Consider the following 19,466-nt stretch of genomic DNA (forward strand, 5'->3'; position numbering starts at 1 on the left):
GCTGCGCAGGCGACCAAAATAATTGGACATAAAATCCCACGCATTCTGTTATTGTGTGTGCTTCTCCGGCTAATAATGAAAATGGACGCTGAAGCGGTTATAAATGCTGGCGTCACAAAACTTTGCCAATGGACGTAATGCGTCCAAACCGAGCCTTTCCAAACTTGCGATGCAGACGCCCTTTCAGTTGCCAAAAAGAAAGGGCCAGTTGGTAAGGGCCAAAGAAAGCAAAAGAAAGTTGTGCAAAGTCCATTAAATACATAAACCTGCCACGAAATGTTCATGGAAAGCGCATAAAGAAAGTTTGTAGCCAGCCAGCCAGTTAGCCCGTTTCCCATTCAGCTAGCCAGCCAGTCAGCCAGCCGGCCAACGGGGCAACGGGGCGGATGGGTGCTATTTATGCTCGCCATATGTGACGCAGTCATGGCAAAGTCCAGCCATGGGCCGTAATAACTTGATTTGCGCCCAACGTGGCGACGCAGATGCAGCACAAAAACCTATGGGCGGGGGACACGCCCCCTTTTGCGGATAATGCCGGACAGCGAAGACGCCGGGTTTGACTGCCCCGTCAGCGTTTGGCTTATTTATGACTTCCTTTGCAGCGGAAATGTAAAAAGCATTTCGGTTATTATGCACATTTATGTCAATGTGGCAGAAATTGATGCTCGTAAAAAGTAACAACTGCAGGGAAACGCCCCCAAGGTCCAGACTTAGGACTCAATACCATCCCGATACAATATGTTATTTCAATATTGCGAGTCGTAAAAGATTAAAATGATATTAAATAGAACAACCACATGTGTATTAAACTGGAACCAAGCTACCCACGTTTGTACAATAATAAATATATCCTCATAAGAATTTGTATTGTACAATTCAGAGGATGAAGAAGTTATGTGAATTATGATAAATCTTGTTTACAATAGAATGTGAATATTGCCCAAGAAGTACCTACAATATAAATGATGAAACAAATGTTTGTGCCCAAAATAAATTAACAAACTGTCCAAGTTCAGAACGATAAATATGCCATGGTCAACCATTAAATGGACATTAAAAGAGCGTTCAAGTCAGTCAGAGGAAATCGAATAAAAAACTCAGCTGAGTCAATTGTCTAGCAAGTAGCAAGTCAACTGTCTAAAATGGTTGGCGAACACATAAAAAAGCCGGAAATGCTGCGAAAAGGAAGCCGAATGGACACATGTGTTGCTACCATGCTGAAAATCCTTTTGAGTGATTTCTGCGAATTAATTTCGAACTTTTCGCAAGTCCTTGGAGTCCGTTGGCGAGCTTGTGCGAGAAAAGCTTTTCATCTTGCCGGGTAAAATCTGAGATGGGCTATAAAATCTCTTGAGTACGATGGCCTTTTTTCCGGTTGCCCCACTGACTCCTTGGCTAATTGCCGACAACGTCGAGAATTAACCACCGAGAATGGCTATTATTTATTTTAGCACCACTAAAATATTTATGCAGATGATCCTCCGCACTGAAGTCCTCTTTCCCGTTTTTTTTTTTTTCTTTGCCACGGCTGCGGTCGTAAATTTCCATCGCAAAGTAAAGCAATTAAAATTTGCATAAAATTCGAATATATTTGCCGGCTTGTCTAAAAACTAAACATCAACAGGGCACGGGAAAAGAGCACTCAAAACTACACACACGCACAAGGCCATGTAGAACATGACAGTCCAGAGGGAGGAGATACAGACGTTCTGTGAGTGCCTTGAATCTGGCTGCGAAATGAAAAATTACGTATACGCCATGTAACACTTGGCGCATAAACTTTGAAGTGCACTCGTTCGCAAAAATGGCAAAGTTTTCCGACGCACATGGCAAATAATTACACAAAATACAGCCAGCCCTGCAAGTAGAAGAATAAAATTCAATATACCCGTAAACCGAATTCAATGAAATACGAATGCGTCTTCGCCCTGATGTCCTTCGATTTGGAATTTATGGTTTTATATTGAGCAACCGAAATGGCTTGTTATAAAATACTTTATAGAATAATTAGATTCGTAAAAACCATTTACAGGCAGTCTCGTAAAGGATATGAAGAAGTGTATCGGAATTTTAATTGGACTGACGATTTCAATCCATAATATGAAATCTTGTAAGCTGTTCAGACATTCGCATATTTTCCACAAATACTCTGCAGATGAAACTTGTTGGGTTTCTGCAGGGACATGTGGCAAGCCCCAAAATATCGACATATGCAAATTTAATGAAGACTTGCATTTAGGCTGATATGAACTCTATGTTTCCTCCGGTCGTATCCTTTTCTATGCCAATACTTTTTGGTTCTATTTGTTTAGGTTCACTTATGCTTTGAATGTGTGTGTGCGTATGTGCGTCTGTTTTTTTTTTTGGTGAGATGGACACTTTTGCGGCCTTATCCCTTTTCACATCATTTGGGACCTAATCTTCTGTGATTTATTCATAGACTCCGTTTTTGCACCATTAGTTTTGCGTACATTTGCATAGCCTTACAGGGTCACGCCTTCATCCTGCGGTTGGCACTTTCGGCGCTTACCCTGCAATTAATATTCATAATTACGGACTGCGACTGCTGATGCAATGTGCCCTTAAACGCCGCCATCATTCACACTCTCCCATTGCCGCGTATGAGCAGTCGTCTTGCATCCTTAAACGCAATGCACTTCATATTCATAATGGCAATTTTTTACGCTTGCGATCTTGGGCAGCATTATGCACAACAATAAATTTATTCAACACATGCCCAGTCAGCCAAGGAGACGAAAGGAGCAGAACGGAAAGGAACCGAAAGGCAGGGACACTCGGAGTGTTTTACAAAATTGTCTGAGCGGGTGTCCTGATGATTTATACCGTGGTCTTAAATTACACACGCCGAGGAGAACTTGCTGATATTGCAGTTGTTGATGGGGGCCATGTAAATAATAGTGAGTATCTGGGCCGTCCTGCCACTTGATATATTTAAATGCCTAGCAAAGCCCATCGCCTGAATGAGGATTTATGCGGCTAAAACACATTCTGGTTATCATGAACAAAGCCCATTGGGCCATAAACATAGACTGCCACGCCCCCTCTAACATTACGGACATGTGTGTTCGTGTCGATTTAATGTCAATAAATACTAGTGGCGGATTTACTGAGCCTCTCATTGATAATTCAACTAATTAGCATTCAAGTTAATTATTTCGCTTCCGAATTTTGAGCACGCGTCGGCCATTTTTGTTTTGTTATGTCAGCTGCACGATTGTTTATGTGTGCGTGTCGAACCGGAAATTACGTCACTGACGAAAGTTTTGATAAATACAAATGACTGTTCAGCTGAACCCAGGTTGCTGAACCCAGCCTCGAATTCTGTCCAAATAATCCGCATTGGCATCTGCATATATCAAATGGGGAATGTCGAGAATGGGTTTAATATTTTCACCATTGAAGACGTCTGTTTGAGAGTGGCATGGGTTTTTTAGAAGTGAACATGTTTTTGGGCTGCCTGGAATTTTTCGGACACCAACCCTCTTTTAAACACGCTCGACGAGAAAGACAAATAAAATAAACGAATAAATACATATTTTTGCCCATTGCGGTATTTGGATAATGCGCTAAATGAAAAGTCGCCACAGAGAGTGTTGTTTAACCAAAATTTATTAAAAAATTCCACAAAATCGACGAATTCGTGATACGGATTATTTAAACTATGTTAATATTTGCGGTTTTAGGCTGAACGTGCTGAAGCCATCGTATCAAAAATCCAACTAAGGATGGGCTAGAGTATAAAATGCTAATTTTTTTTGTTTCGGAAAAAATATATAGAAAACCTAAAAAAGAATTATTTGCAAGATAATTAATACAAATTATTCTAATCGATTACAAAGAATTTCGATGCGAGAGGAGTAGTTCTAGTCTTATTTAATATATAGTAAAGCATTTATTTTTTGATTTAACATAAGTAACTAATGTTTTACATACGTCGTTCTTAAATGCTTTAAGTATGATTATTTCTAGGCGCTATATTTCGTGTATCCTGTGTTCTTGTGAACAACTGATGTTCAAAATTTGTGGTAGTTGCGGCACCCATATTAAGCTAAGTGGCACACCTAGCAGTCCAGCGTTCCTAAATCAGAGATACAGATTTAACTTTCACAGAAAATACACTTTTGTAGAAAACGATTAGGTGCTAAAATATTTGCTCATCATGACAGACTTCAGCATTGCCAAGTTTAACAACTATCAGGAGTATCTGCACTCCTTTACGACCGTCGAGGACTTTCGGTACTTACCTTTCCACAAAACGGTCATTACTCTCACAAAACTCGGCTATCGGGAACACCGCACTTTCTACGAGGAGGATGAGTTCTTAAACGTGAAAAAGCAGGTGGAACAGCTCCTGAATCCAACGGTTTCTGCCCAGATATACTACAGTCAGTACTTCAAGGGAACCGATCCAGCACTTTGGGCATTGGCCGAACGCGAGCACGGGAATGTCCAGCAGGAGATATCGGTAAAAACTTTTAAGATTTACATTTTACATTTATAGTAGAAGATCCCAACCTGCAGACCATTATCTTTCTGGAAATAAGCGGACGAAGTGGGTTCTCCAAGTCAGGCTACATTGACTTTGAGGCCAGTCTGCGAAACTACCGGTTCAAGGGACCAAATGCAGTCGATTGGAAGGCGGTTTTCGAGGAGCGGAAGTTGCTGAAGCCCCAGCCGAGTGATATAGTCTTCTACGACTGGAAGACCAGGAAGATTTTTGCGAATGACAACGACAATTATACGGTGGTAGCTCATCCGGAACATGGTCTTATGTTTGCTCACAAGGGAGATCACAAGAACATACCCGTTACCACCAAGAAGAACCCCTTTTCCAGCAACGTTAGACGCTCTATGATCAGGTCAAATCTATATGGTTTCATTATACTGTACGACCACCACGTTCGTAAGAAGACTTAGATTATGTTCAACTAATGTTTTGGCGAGCAATGAATATAAATTTAAATATTGGACTAAAAAGTGCATTTCTTAGTTGTCTAATGTAGGATGCGTCTCTTTCTAACCCAACTAATAACTGTCCTTCAGATAATATTAATGTCATCTGATAAAAGCTAATGCTTGCAACGCTCGACCAAGCAAAATTCCACTTAAGTTGTCAACACTCTGCTGCCTACACAACCGCACACATATACTCACCCCTCCGCACTCACACTGCGACACTCTTTTGGACACGCACGCCCGCCTTGGCCCATCCATCTACACCTTAAATACCCAAATCAAAAAATAAATGGTAAACACTGGACGATCCCAGCCCCCGAAACCGCATGGCCCCATGGAAACCAGGGCGAGACTCCATCGAAAAATGCTGATGATATGATATTTAGAATATTTTTTTCCCAGTCGGACGGGCAGGCAGGCAGGCAGGGATGTGTTCCTTGGGCTTGGGGTCTCAAAATTCCTGCAGAGCATGGCAAATATTTATTTAATGCTCCATAGTGGACAGCCGATAGCTAGACTTGCAAGCCGAGGGGTTGGAAATACTACTTGTTTGCTTTCCGTGGTGGGGGTGGGGCCTCCGGTCTTTGAGACAGCCCCATTGCTTCGGTCTTGGCAACATTGTTGCTGCTGCTATTGCTGCTTAGTTAATTTCTAGTCATCAACTGCAGAGAGGCTTTTGTTTGGCAAACAGACAATAGAGTATCACCGAGAAAAAAAACCAAGGATAACGAGGTCATTATTTTACAATAAAAGAATCTGCTTAAGGAACTGCCTAATAGCATTTCAGAATTAGACCATGATTAACGTACGATTTAAAATTATATTGTATCTATGTATATATCCTTAAGTTTAACAGTTTAAAATGTGTCTGATTTTTTTTCCATGTGTGCTGACTAAGCTCTGATCCTTGGAAGAGCTCCAAAAGTGCCAGCAAACAACAAAAGGGGCGTTCCGGGGGTGTGACCAGTCTATTGTGAAAGTGTGTGTCTAGTTTTAAGTGCTTCCAGCGTGTATAAATCACATTGTTGAACATTTTTACCGATTGCTGAGGCAGAGGTGCAGGTAATGTCTGCGCATAAGAGTATGCAATAAAATATTTTGTTGCCGCCAGACGTTTTAAGTGGATTTTGCAGACCACAAAATGGCTTAATAGGCGAGCCCAAACTTTGGGTTTCATTAGCATTAACGGGCGGTTGGCTGCTCGGCCGGCTTGTCAACACGCCCACATCTGAGAATCGGTGAGCCCACGACCAGAAACAATATTTATGTGCAGGTTAACACGTGAGTGCTAGGCTGCGTGTGTGTTTTTGGGTCTGTTTGCTCACAAACCTGATTACAAAACTCATAAAGTCGCCATGAAATTCAAACAATGCGTTACGTGCATCGAATGCTGAGAGCCACACACACAAAGGACAAGATGAGAAGGTCTCACACTCACACAATCACGTACAAAGGACCCGTGCATAAAGAACATTTTGGTTTTGACCCGACCAGTTGAAAGCGGATGTGTGAGAGCCTCTGTTTATTACATTTTGATTATTGCAATCTCGTTTCTCGCAACCCAAGCCCAAAACACACATCAAAGGATCTCAAACTGATTTACAGTTGCCGAAAGTTGGCGAGAAAACAAATGGAAACATCGCTGAAAAAATCAAATCAGCAACTGGCGCCCAACTTTCGGCAACTTTAAAAGCATTTTAACTGCCGGCCTACATGGAATATAAATATAAATATTTATGCGAGTGGCCCGCAAAGCGATTTGTCAAAAGCGGTTCTTACTTGTGGATTATGAATACTTTGCTTGAATTTAGCTGACAGCAGAAAATTATTACACAATGATTAATATTTATTTGCCCGGGCCACTGAGCAGCAATTCCCGGCGGAATTTCTGGCCCAGAGTTGAGTTGAGTTGAGTCCAAGAAAGAGGCCACAACAAGTGACAATGTGCTGAATATAAACATTTTCTCCGACCAGCTACTCCTTGCGAGCAGCTCAAAATGGTATTTAATTCAGATTTATGCCTTGCACGGCATTGTGACAGGACGAAACCAGCACAAACACAAACACAGGGCAGCGTGTCCTGCGAAAATTATGATATTTGCCGGCCTCCAAGGCGCTCAGTCTGTTTGCCTTTGCCTGATAAGCTATCGAACAATAAAATAGTCTCGGCCTTGATTGGGGTTCGAAGTTTGCGGCCAAGGCAAATAAGGATATGCGCAAATAAAATAGCAATAAATCAAAACGATTGACGATCTCATGATGCGGCTGGCCTCAGCGATTAAGGCCTCAGTACCGAGATTTCGTCCCATATAAATAAATCGACTTGGGGTCGAAAAGTGATTTTGATTGTTATTTGTTTGCCGGCATCGGCATCGGCATCGGCATCTTAGTTAGCTCGCCTGTCGACTCGCGACTTGACAAGCAATTTATGGCGATATATTATATAGAGGCATCCATAATTTATGCCCAACTGCAGGAGAATCGCTGCAGCGGAAGTGCGAATCGTGAATCGGGAGCCAGGAATTCGAAGGGAAGCTGCCACTGTCAATAAGGAAACTTCATTATAAATTACCCAACTGACAGTTGCAGGCAGACGCCGGAGAATAATAATAATGGCAGTCCCGGCGAAAGTTAAAAGCCAAAGAAAACCCTCCTCCCCCCTTTGTCCATGAGGGCTATAAGCTCTTACCCAGCCCGGAGATTGTTTCAATCTGCTTAAGCGACCAAGTCGATGTCGGAATCGAAGGACCTAGCTTTTTGGCCCCCAGGCAATCAGGCATGCAACCAGATCTCCGCCAGATCCCAGCTCGACCCCTTCTGCCGTCCGATTGTTGTGCTTAAAATTGCTGAATAATTGTGCGGAAGTTGGTAGTTGTTGCATTCTGCGATGAAAATGGAAAAAAATGAACATAAAGTGAGGGTGGTCCATGAATCACATAAAAAACAAATGTCGCGTCGTTAGGCTAAAAGCTTTATGCAAATTTTCCATTGCTTCTTATCATATTCTCTTTGCCGTGCTGCAAGCTGAATGGAAATTGTATTGAACAGGGGATGAGATTGCATTGCGGGCTGGTCGATATGTATATATATATATATAAGTCCGATATCGGGGGGTTAATTGGGTGGACGGTCATTGTTATGCAGCTTAGGTCAAGTGTCTGCAATTAGGTGCAATTGTTTGAGAGGAAGTGCCATTTAGTTAAGCATTTGAACATGTAGGCTACTTACCAACCCCTTTTAAGAGCATTATTATTACTGCAACAGCAATTCGAACGCTTATTGAATCGGTTAGATTGGGTCTACTAAATTAAATCACATTACTTACGTTTAGGAAATGGGAATGCTTACACGAAAAAAAGTTGTAAATACTGTAGCATTATTTTAGCTTGTACATAATTTCATAAAATATTTATAATTTAAGACAAAGATTTAGTTAACGAGAGGCACCTAACTTGGAAAGCTAGTTACAAATTTTGTTGTTCTAAATGATTTCCTTGATGGCGTTAAAAAGCAAGATGATCTTTATACCTCTAAATCCTCTAGGACGTCCTGAAGCTCGGTAGCTACCCCCAGATCGTCGTCGTGATCTGATTTTCCCGAGTCCTCAGCCGATTTATCCACATTGCCACCCACCAATCGATCAGTATCAATACCAAACTTGAGTTCAAAGGGAAAACTCAGCTTGGGCACCTCGAAAGTGTGCATGTGGTAGTCGTAGTTGGTCTGCTCTTCTGGCGGAGCCGGGCAAGCGTGTTTAGCTTGAGGATTTCTATCTAAACCAGTCTGATGCCCCTCTTGTTCGGGATGCATATAGATGGTGTGTCCCGCTCCCGTCGCATTGTAGGCGTCATTTTCGGTGATACGCTTTGTGGAAGTATCAGGAGTTATTTCGGTATCGTCAATGAGTATGTTTATATCAATGGGCACGAGCATGTAGGTTTCTCCAGTACTTTCATCGGTTTGAATTTGGCTTAACTGCTCGTAGTCCTCGTCTGAAATGCAATCCAAATTTATTACATGGTCAGATTTCCAGCGAGCAATTTCCTTGGCGTCTGCGCGTTGAAACTTATCCGATTCCGAAGATCCAGTAGCTACTCCATTTGAGGTAATCTTAAATTTGTATAATAGCGGTTCTTTGAGCTGGACAAAAGCCTCTGGCTTACCAGCCTCCACATAAACTTGCACTTTATCCAGTGCATTGGCTATGAAATCATCGTTTGATAGCTCATTCCGCTCCTGCTGGCTTTCGTCCTCTATTTCCTGTGCCAGCAACTGCTGAAGCTTGATCATTTGCTCCTTGGTCAGATTGAGATCCTTTAGACTCATCGTTGCCCTGTACGGATTTAGGGATAATATATATTAGTAATGTACACAAAAAAAATATGATGATATTCGGAGTGATAATAATAAGATTGCGATAATGACTAGAAAATAAAGATCACTAGATATGGAAGCTGTGTATAAAAGTTTAGTTATCATAATTTCCTTTTGATTTTATAAAGATACTGTATGTCTTGGTTGCCCAAAATTACCAAAAACCCTATTGTATCTCATTAAGTATATAATATTTAAGAATTTTTGGCGAACATACATGTCAAACTAGTTTGCCAGTGCACTGGTTTCAAGATATGAATTGCTCTTCTGGGCTTCTATTCTATTGTTTGGAGAACGTACTTAAATTCAATTATTGTTTAAACACATCGAGAGACTTACCATCGTAATCTGAGACAAACAGTTGCTGATTGCCCTGAGGGCAGGGGTACAATTAAACAGCCTTGTCCGCACATTACCGCTCACGTTTTATGGCTGCCGTTTAAAAATATTGAAAAAAGCAGGGCAGGCACGAAATTGAAATGCCTGCCAGCGGGCGCAGCTTTATTGGCACCCGTCGACCAGGAGCCGGGGCATTATCCTGCAGATGGCTGCGGTCACTGGACATTAGGCGCTGGAGGACAACCGGTGTCCGTCGACAAGGCCAGGATCATGGCAGAACGGATACGGGCATTGTACATGAGATGGCGTCATTAAATACACATTACCCTGCCGGCGCAGGACGAACTCAGGAGCAGGAGCAGGAGTAGGCGACGGTGGAGTGGAGGCAGTCCGGCGATAAAGGCACAACAACCGCCGAGCAACAGTCGGCCAGCAGGAGAATGGCTATTAAAAAGCAGCCCGGGCCGAAGATAGACATGGTCGGCTACAGTGGCAGACATAACAAATTACACCATTTCGACAGGCGGTTCACAACAGGAAGGCAGTGCTGTTGAAATAGACTTTCCTTAGCTATTAGCTAAGAATATCAAGGATATTATGTATAGAGATTAGAAGCCAAATATATTTGTAAGACATTTACCATATCCATAAAACTGAATTTTAACAAAATAATTATAATATTCTCACGTTTCTTTATTTGCTCTAAAAATTCTGATTATGTCTTTAACAATTATTGATCAATTTTAATAAGACAATCGATCCTTGCATTCAGCTAGATAACCAAAGCTTTCTTCATTTTATATATACTCGAGATTCCCTTTGAAATAGCTATTTATTCTTATCTGCAATCGCCAGCACTGGATTGACACTATGGCCGGTGGTTCGATGGTTGGTGTTCAGTTTCAATTGTGCTGGCAAACGTGACTCCAAATTGGCTGCCGGCGAATAATTCATACGAAACACTTTCGCACCGTGCGCCTTGCCATTAGCATCGTACCACTGCCCCCACCGTCGGATGACCACCCACCTCCCACCACCCACTGGCACCCAAAGCGCCCACTTCGAACCACAGGGTAGCCCATGCCATGCCCCACGTAACCCCACGATTGCATTTACAGCAAATTATTTATGGCTGCGACAGACACGGAACAGGAAGCGAGTATGCGCTGCCAACTTCACGTCCATCAATATTTTATGAAACCCTGTCTGCAGAACGCTCCGCGCTGCTCTCAGCCGCCGGAATGGATGGGTTGGAGTCCTCGGAACAGGACGAGGGTATCTGCTTACATGGCTGCCTTGTGCCTTCTGCCGGCTGCCTGGCTGTCGATATCCGGTAGATGAGTATCTAAATTGCCTTTACTGTTGATGAATTAGCGCCGGCTGCCTGCCGCTCCCATTTGTGTGGAATGGGTGGCATTGCAAGTGCCTGCGTGGCGCAGATAAGCTTCCACGATGGGTGCAAATTTCAATTTGTTCTCGATGATTTTGCGCTCATCAAATAGGCCGGCAATCTAGGAAGACGGGAACACGACCTTGTTCGAAAGGATATGAAGTGAGAACAGAGCTACAACAGCAGGGGATTGGCAATTCACCAAACGGATGCACCTAAAATTACTCCATCATTCCTGTTGGAATAATACACATTAAAAATGAGTAGTAGAAAATGACTTATCAATCCTTGAGTTAAACATCAGTAACTGTTGCAGTATTTTTAAATTACCAGTTACGTCCATTATGTTACTCTCCCGCAAGGAAATCGTATCGTTATTGCTATTCCTCACGGCGGTTAGTTGCACCTGACTGCCATCTAATATCTGACCTTGTGACTCACCCCAGTCATCTGCTCCGCAGATCATTTCCGTGCTGAACGCGTCGGTGTTTGGGAACGTCCTGCCCCTCCACGTCAGTTATGAGCAGCTGGGCCATCAAGTGGTCTGCGTGGGAACTGCCTACATTTGCCTGATTTACGCCATGAGCACCTGGTTATACCACTCGAATTATTCCAGGACCCGTCTGCACATGCGATTGGTGGTGGGTGGTCGGCCAAATGGAGGTGAAGTCTAATTTCGAACATTTAAATATCCCATTTTTGCAGCTGGTGGCCATGATTTTGATTATGATACTGTTTAACTGCGCTTCTACCTACTACTTCCTAACCGGCGTTTCATTTTCAAAGCTAGGAGATTCCATGGAACTAATTTTCCTCTTTAGCAGCTTTGCAATGGCCTCCAAATCGGTCAGTTTGAGCATGTCGGCCATCAGCGTGGTGATCCTGATCGTGATCATGGTGTTACTCATTGTGACAATCATTCAGTCCCATAGAAGACACAAACGGGACAGAATGCGTTACCTCGAGTCGCAAAAGCAATAAACTCATCCTCATTCCCGTGGGAGTGCACATTAAGTTTGGTTTTTATGCAACGCCAAACATTTCATGTCGCTGCAATGTGGCGCCGTAGCTGCAATAATATAAATATTGCACTCGTACCTCGTTTGGCACAGACAGACACGAACTGCTCACCTCCTTTATTTTTTCACTCATGACACACCGATTCTGTGTGTGTGCTTTCTTCGCAGGTGATATGAAAAACATATACGAGTGTAAGAGAATCTCTGTTATTGTTTATCCAAGTCGCAGTGGGCATGCCCTGCCTTGAGAATAATTATACAATATATTTTTGTAATTCTATGTAATAAATGTTAGTTAATAGGGTTGAAGTTTGAAATTTTCTTTCTTTCCAAGATTTTTACTCATTCTGGGTCTTAATAATTTGGCATTACATACATTTTCGGTACCTTTTTTTCTCGATTATGAAAATGCCATCAGTGTATGCAGTGTATGTGTGAGTGCTTGGGCACCATCAGGGCCCAAAAAAATACCATTCTGGCCAGGATAAGTCTGAACAGTGCAACTCATAAGGGAGACAAGCAGCCTCTTCACATCGGCTTGTGTACCATTGCATTTTGCATAATGAAGCCGGCAGACAGTGCACTTTCGAGCATCAGACAAACGAAGTTAGGTACGAACTTAAAGGCTTGCCAAGCTGGAAAAGTTAAAGTTAGCTTTTTGGCACAAGTAGTGAGAAGGGGTTGGTAATTTGGGTAGGGGTTTTTAGGAGCGTTGTAGTAGCCTAATTACGCTCCAATGGCTGCCCATCAAAAGTGACAGTTGGCAAGGCAGGGGCTTACAATAAAATTTCAAGTTAAGTTATTGCCGCGCCGCTGGCGAGAGCTACGCGAATACTCAGTTGAAAGTAATTCCAAATTTAATTGCGCACAATTTAGAATGGCGAGATGTTGGCGTGCGTTTAATTAACTGAAAAATAACATAAAAAGCAAAACGAAAACAAAGCCCAATGACAGCCGCGGCGCCAGTGGAAATGCTTAATGTTAAATGCCAACTAATTAAATTTCGGGCATGCCAACGAAGTTGACTGGAGTTGAACTGCCGAATTTATTGTTGCATTTAATGGCCAGCGCAGGCGGTTATCCTTGTGCCATCGCTCGGCTTTACCACTTTTTATTGCGTATACGCTGGGGCACCCCCATTACGTATACGCAGTGTATTACGCCCCTCCACTCACAGCAGGCAAATGGACAGGCTAAAGGATTCGCTTTGTGGACAGGGATATAGGATGCCAAATGACGCAGAACCACTGGCATTGCGATTGTAATTCCGATTGGGCAAACGTCAGTTTCTCTGCGGTCCGTCGCCAAATGAAGCCAATAAAATGTCCTTGTTCGCACGCAAACGTGCGAAAGTGATTCATGTAAACTGATAAAAATTTAATCATATTTCACGTATTAACACGTAATTATTAATGCCTGATAAATGTCGGCAGTTGTGTAATATGTGAAAAAGTCGCTATTAATATGCATTATTTTCCGCTAGTTGTTATTTCACTGGGTAAGTAAAAAGCGCACGGTGTGTCCACAAGCTTCGGAAATACTTTGCTACGCATTACCATATAATTATAGTACTTTAAAAATATTTTATAGATGGTCTTAAAAACTTAAATTTCATTATATTTTACCACGCAACACTCCCGCTTGTTTTTTATTCAGAACAAGAACAGGTTATTTTACACCACTGCGTAATAGTTCTTTATTTAATTCTGTTCGAGTGTGTAATTTCGCTATGAAACTTCACTTTTATTATTATTGTCATTGTTATGTGTGCGAACGCCTGTCGGCGGGTTTATTTGGACCGTCCCGCGCTTTATTTTCTTTTAATTATGTACTCAGCTCACAAATGTGGGTCAATTAACAAGCAGTCGATGGTCCCCATCGATGTCGAAAAATCGGGATTAAACAATGCCGCAGACGTGCTGCCAGGACAATGCAAACAATTGTCAGAATTTAAATGCAGCGGCAACGGACCGCGAAGTTTCCACTCACTATCCGGTTCAATTTTCGCATAAATTATGCCGCCATATGTCACACATCTGGCGAATGCTACGAATTTCGATTTTCCGCCGTTTTTCCGGAACTGTCAAATGCTCGGCGTGTGTAGTTCGCTGTTTTGCAATTCTTGGACGGAATGCTGGAATGGTTTTAATATAAATCACTAAGTGTCTGCAAAACAATCAAAATCTGGCATGAACTATGTTACGGTGAAACTTAGTCATTAATTAATATGCCCTCAAATTTAAGTCGCTGAAAATGTCTTGCTTTTCATATAATCGAGAAATAAAATTACTATTGTACCTAAGATCTGTGTTAAGAATATTATAAAAAGTCGCGTTTGCTTTGACTCAGTTGTCACAAATTTGCCAGGCACAAATTTATATTTATGTAATTTGGAGCATGGGTTTTTAAAAACAATAATCACAAAAAGATTTTGAAATGGAAGCAGTTGCTAGAGAAAATGATCCACCAAATCATTGCTATATAAATGAAGAAGTTCCAGCGAATGAAACTGCCGAGAATCCTAGTCATGGCCTTCAAGGTGAGGCATTCCAATTAAATGGAAAATTATTAATGTTCAAGGTGAGCAGGTGAGGTGATTTCAAAGGGTTATATACCAGACTTGTCCAACGCAAACGTCAATCAGCAACAGCAGCAGGAAAATGATGGCGAAGATGACCTCTTGCCTGGAACTAGACTTCGCTACCGTCGCAGGAATTTGCATCTGGATCCCTATGTGTGCAATGAGTGCAACCAGTATGTGCGTGGTGGTGTGATCACCATCTGTGGTCATTTGTTTTGCTGGACTTGCCTGTGGCCCAAATTGAGTGGTACAGCACAGCCAAGATGTCCATGCTGTCAACGACATTTGCTCATGTACGAGGACATCATGCCCTTCCATGGAGAGGGACCCAATGCCCGTCAGGAGGATAATAATGTGCCGGCCCAGCCGGGCTCAGTGCCTCGCCCGACGGGACTGTATCTCTCTGATACTGATTTTCCCTGTTGGTTCGCGGTCAACGATCCTGTAGATGGGTGCCCAGCGACTTTCCCTGATATTCGCAGGGAGAGGGATCTTCACTGCGCTATAAGGCTTATTCCAATGGTGTACCCTTGGATCGGAGCACAAATTAGTTTTCTCAAGTGGTTCCAGTTGGGATGCGTGTTGCTCATATTTCTGATATGGTCCGTACTGTCGCTGTTCTAAGAGGTGTTTTTGTAATACATTTTTGTTTTTGGTTAATGGGAGAAGAGTGCGTTTTGGTTAATATCTTAAGAGGTTGGTCGGACCTCAATAAATTTCTGCTAATGCTGAAAGTATCTATTTTATAAAATCGAATGATTTAAATCGTATATAACATTCATTATAATTTGTTGCCCAAACCTCTGCAGCCAAGACATTTTCGTTGGAACCCTCTTGCATCTTCAACGAATCGAAGAAATATTTTATGAACTCTCTGGCCAAGTCAAAGTTAGTAAGTGCAACAACGCAAAGTACCGGGGCATCCTGGCCAGCTGAAACAATAAATTCTTGGGGCAGTTAGGAAACCAGACAAAACTGTAAGCAAAGTTAAGCAGCTTTAAGTCGGAACTTAAAGCCTTTTCACCTGAGGAGTATGGAAAGAAACGAACCGAATACTTTGGCTAATGAACCATGGTCAACTGAATATTCGGGGAATTGGGTTAGCCCAATTGAGTTGTTAACCGACTTTTGTGGGGGATGGACACTTGATGACAGCTCCGTGGGGGAATTGGAGTTGCGTGTCGGCCTTTAGCGGCTTGGCTCTGGGCAATATTTATCATTAATTAAGTGAGTGCCGAGAAATCCGTAAGGATATATAACCGAAAGGCAAGTGACAGAAGTTAATGCGTCAGCTAGGTGGAGAAAGCGACACGGACATTGAAAGGAAGCGGATGCAGATGCATCCTGTGATTCAGCTTTATTATTGCAGCTTAAATGGCATTTGCCAACAGCAGCGCGCTTGTGAGCGTATGTTTGCGTGTGTGTGTGTGTGTATCTGTGTGCGTGTGGGGAGAATGGAAAATCCTTTCTCCGCCTTTCCGAGGATATGACAATGTCCGCTGCAGCAACACAGAAAATTGATGCGTTTTAAATTGCATTAAATTCCATGGAACGTAATCCCAGCCACTCGCACACAGACACGCTCACGAAAGCCAGCTCTGTGTACAAATTAAATTAATTTTGTTTGCCTTGTTCTCGGAGCGTCTGGCGTTATGACACTAGCTCCAAGCTCCAAGCTCCAAGCTCCGAGCTCCGAGTTACGTGTATCGATTACCCCGATTTTACCAACATCCAGCTTTAGTTTCTGCCAAGTTGCCGTTGGCCAATTTTAGCGGCGTCTGCGATCGGCATCTGCGCCAGGGCGAATTTAGCAGTAATTAATTTAAATCAGCAGTGGCTGCAGGAAATGCAAAATGCCAAATGCCGGGGCAGCAGCCTCTGGGGGCATCATTAAAATCTTCCGCCTGCTGAACAACAAAGCGCTAGTAAATTGCTCGTCACGAGTGCTACTTTGTTCCCTTTTGCATTTCGCCTTTCGCCTTTTGGCCAAATATTGCCGAGCTTTGGCAGACATTTCATTTTAAATTATGCCGCCATGTAACACATGACGTATACATAATTACGGAAGCCATCCAGTGCTGGCAACCTGGCAACTTTCGAGCAAAATCTAGCTAGTTATGTGAAAATCAGATTTATTGTATGCATAACAATTTTAATGAGCTTAAGAAAATGTGCTCTTTCAAATACTGAAAAGTATCTGCACTGTGGTAGTACCTACTCAATTACTAAAATATTTGGTAAGCTAGTTTTTCAGGATAAATAATAAATGTGCCCTTTCAAATACTGAAAAGTATCTCTACTATTCTAGCATCTACTCAGTTACTTTAATATTTTGTAGGCTCCTTTTTCAGGATAAATAATAAATTATTTAAAAAATGCCGAACTAGATACAGATACTAGATGACAAAATGCCGTAATTGTAGTATCTGCCGCCTAGACATTTCAAAAGAGGGGCGCACACTTGACAGGCACTATTTAGGAACCTCCCCAGCCCCATCCTGAACCGCATCCCTATGCTCATTCCCATTCCCTGCTTTTATATCAGCCCATCCTATTGCCATGGTGCAACGGTGAATGTGGCTTTTATTCATTACATAATTACTGTTGTGTTTGCACTGTGGCAAGCAGCAGTCGCCCCTGGGGCAAAGGTTAGTGCAACCAGCAGTGATTATGAGTAATTGTCAAGGTTAGTGGGGAATCTCGTTATCCATGTTGTCTACTATTGCATACATACAGATGTTGGAACTTTTGGTGTGCACCACTGCATGCTTTTCCATTCAGTACGCGCTTAAATAAAGGACAGCAAATAATGTATAAAAAGGGATGTTTTACAACGTATTTCAGTCATATTTGAATACGATATTTAATTATATTTTAATTTTTGTTGGGATAGTCGCAATTGACCTGTGTATAAACTCCACTTTCCCTTGGCCAGCTCAAGACTCAAGACTTGCTTCCAAGTGGTCATAAATAAATGCTCTTCACAATAACAACTCCCGCACAGACACAATGCATAATGGTGGTAGTGGTGGTCCAGACAATTCCCCTCGCTCCTGCGCACATTTGTGCAAATAGCATGCACTATGCACGTTTCCGTTTCCGCTCTTTCGGGCTTACAGGCGTTGCAATTGTCGCTTGTTGCAACGACAGCCTCCGCCATTTTGTCTCCATAATACTGTGTGTATGTGTGATCCAGTGCATTGGTATGGGTGTGCCACAGTCTGGCGCACATGGCGCATACTTTATGCATAACAAATGGCTGCTTAGTATATTGTTTAATTTATCAAGCATGAATTATTTATGTCGATCTGCGTGTCGTCCAATGATATAAAGTGCAATGCAAAACTTGAACTTTGCTGCAAAGTTTGCGAACAGTAGCTTTTATAGTGCACTGTGAAGTACAAAGAGTGGACTTTTTAAAAGATAAACGACAAGTAGATTATTTATTTTAAAAAGATTTTAATCCTATAATACAATATTCAAAATCTTTGTAATAATCTTTCTAATTTCTATGCAATCTAAGTATTATTAAATAATTTGTACAATATTTTCGCTATGTTTATTGAATAGTCCTATCCTTGTAGGCTTGTCGAACAAATCAAATTTATGTGCTACAAAATATAGAGGCGTTCATTCCCAGTTGTGCTCTCTGTCCAGGTAAACTTCACTTGGGCAATAAAATATTGCATTGTTGTAGCCGCTAGGACCAACTTAATTCAACTTGTTGAAATGAAAATTTCAATTGAACTCGGTTCGTTGTGCTGGTGTCAAGAGCTCTAATTTAGATTTATTTCGGTTGATTAATTTGCATTCGAATAGGTACACATAAGTGAGTAAGTGACTGTGTGTGAATTTGGCAGTTGATAATTGCAGGCAAAGCTCAAGCGGCTCAAAGTTTCCAGCACTTTTGAAATAAATGGGAAATGGCTTTTCCACATATTGTGTGAACACAATGGCACGTCTTCGGCAGAGACACAAAAATGGAACAGTAGAGTACAAAAGAAATGCACGACATTGTGCCAAGTTCCTAGGGGTTGGCTTTTAGTGGGTGGGCATCATTCAAACGTGCCTGTTCCGAGCTCACTTGACGCCATATTGTGTATAGATAACGTGTCTATTCAGACGAGAACTGATACGGGCCAAAACACAGAGTGCGGCCAGCCAGGAGCAGCAAACTTGACTTCCTTGTGGCTTGAGTAACAAGTTGGGCATAATGCGGAAGCTAAAAAAACTGTTGCATACTTTTATGCGCTGACACAAGCCATTGGCATCAGGACCTCAGAAATACCACCAGCTGCAACTCCAGCTTCTGGTGCTTCTCCTCCAGCCCAAAAGGACGACGCTTATCACCGCAAAAGTTTTTACCACTTTAGAGTCGGTGTCTGCTGCCGAGAGACATTTTGCCGTCGAGCTGTCAGCGCTCGAACTTTGCAGCCGTGGCAGAGCTGGAGCTTTAAAAACCAACCATAAAACTACACACAGCGCAGACAGTCCAACATTTTCTGGACCAAAACTTTGATCAGTTTTAATTGCCATTAACACTAATTACAGCTGGCGCATATCAAAGAGTCAAACACGAATTCAAGAGTCATATTCAATATCCCGCACAGGTTCCGATTAAAAATGACATGCAAATATTTGACATGTCATTTAAAAAGAAGCGAAATAAGCTTCTGTGGTTGTTGATGGTATATATTTGCACTGTGTATGAGTTTCAGTTGTAAATTATGGTCTGCGGTTTTAATTTAGCTTCGTTACTGAATGGAAAATGAATGCAAAACGCGAA

The 19,466-nt window shown here is 42.2% G+C and overlaps 4 protein-coding genes across 4 annotated transcripts; 3 read left to right on the plus strand and 1 right to left on the minus strand.

The window, feature by feature from the left end:
• Positions 1-4,138: 4,138 nt before the first annotated feature.
• Positions 4,139-4,989, plus strand: CG8138 (uncharacterized protein). Its single transcript, NM_142003.2, has 2 exons — positions 4,139-4,486; positions 4,543-4,989. The coding sequence occupies exons 1-2, from the start codon at positions 4,181-4,183 to the stop codon at positions 4,936-4,938; spliced, it is 702 nt and encodes a 233-aa protein (NP_650260.1). The 5' UTR covers positions 4,139-4,180; the 3' UTR covers positions 4,939-4,989.
• Positions 4,990-8,360: 3,371 nt separating this feature from the next.
• CG8508 (uncharacterized protein) lies at positions 8,361-9,331 on the minus strand. The gene has a single exon (NM_142004.4). The coding sequence runs from the start codon at positions 9,301-9,303 to the stop codon at positions 8,500-8,502; it is 804 nt and encodes a 267-aa protein (NP_650261.1). The 5' UTR covers positions 9,304-9,331; the 3' UTR covers positions 8,361-8,499.
• Positions 9,332-11,353: 2,022 nt separating this feature from the next.
• On the plus strand, positions 11,354-12,403 carry CG14380 (uncharacterized protein). The gene is made up of 3 exons (NM_142005.3): positions 11,354-11,475; positions 11,542-11,721; positions 11,786-12,403. The coding sequence occupies exons 1-3, from the start codon at positions 11,425-11,427 to the stop codon at positions 12,059-12,061; spliced, it is 507 nt and encodes a 168-aa protein (NP_650262.2). The 5' UTR covers positions 11,354-11,424; the 3' UTR covers positions 12,062-12,403.
• A 2,030-nt stretch (positions 12,404-14,433) lies between these two features.
• CG8141 (uncharacterized protein) lies at positions 14,434-15,344 on the plus strand. Its single transcript, NM_169496.3, has 2 exons — positions 14,434-14,638; positions 14,688-15,344. The coding sequence occupies exons 1-2, from the start codon at positions 14,536-14,538 to the stop codon at positions 15,302-15,304; spliced, it is 720 nt and encodes a 239-aa protein (NP_731776.1). The 5' UTR covers positions 14,434-14,535; the 3' UTR covers positions 15,305-15,344.
• Positions 15,345-19,466: the final 4,122 nt, after the last annotated feature.

This window comes from Drosophila melanogaster, chromosome 3R, assembly GCF_000001215.4.
Source record: "Drosophila melanogaster chromosome 3R".
Taxonomy (NCBI): Eukaryota; Metazoa; Arthropoda; class Insecta; order Diptera; family Drosophilidae; genus Drosophila; species Drosophila melanogaster.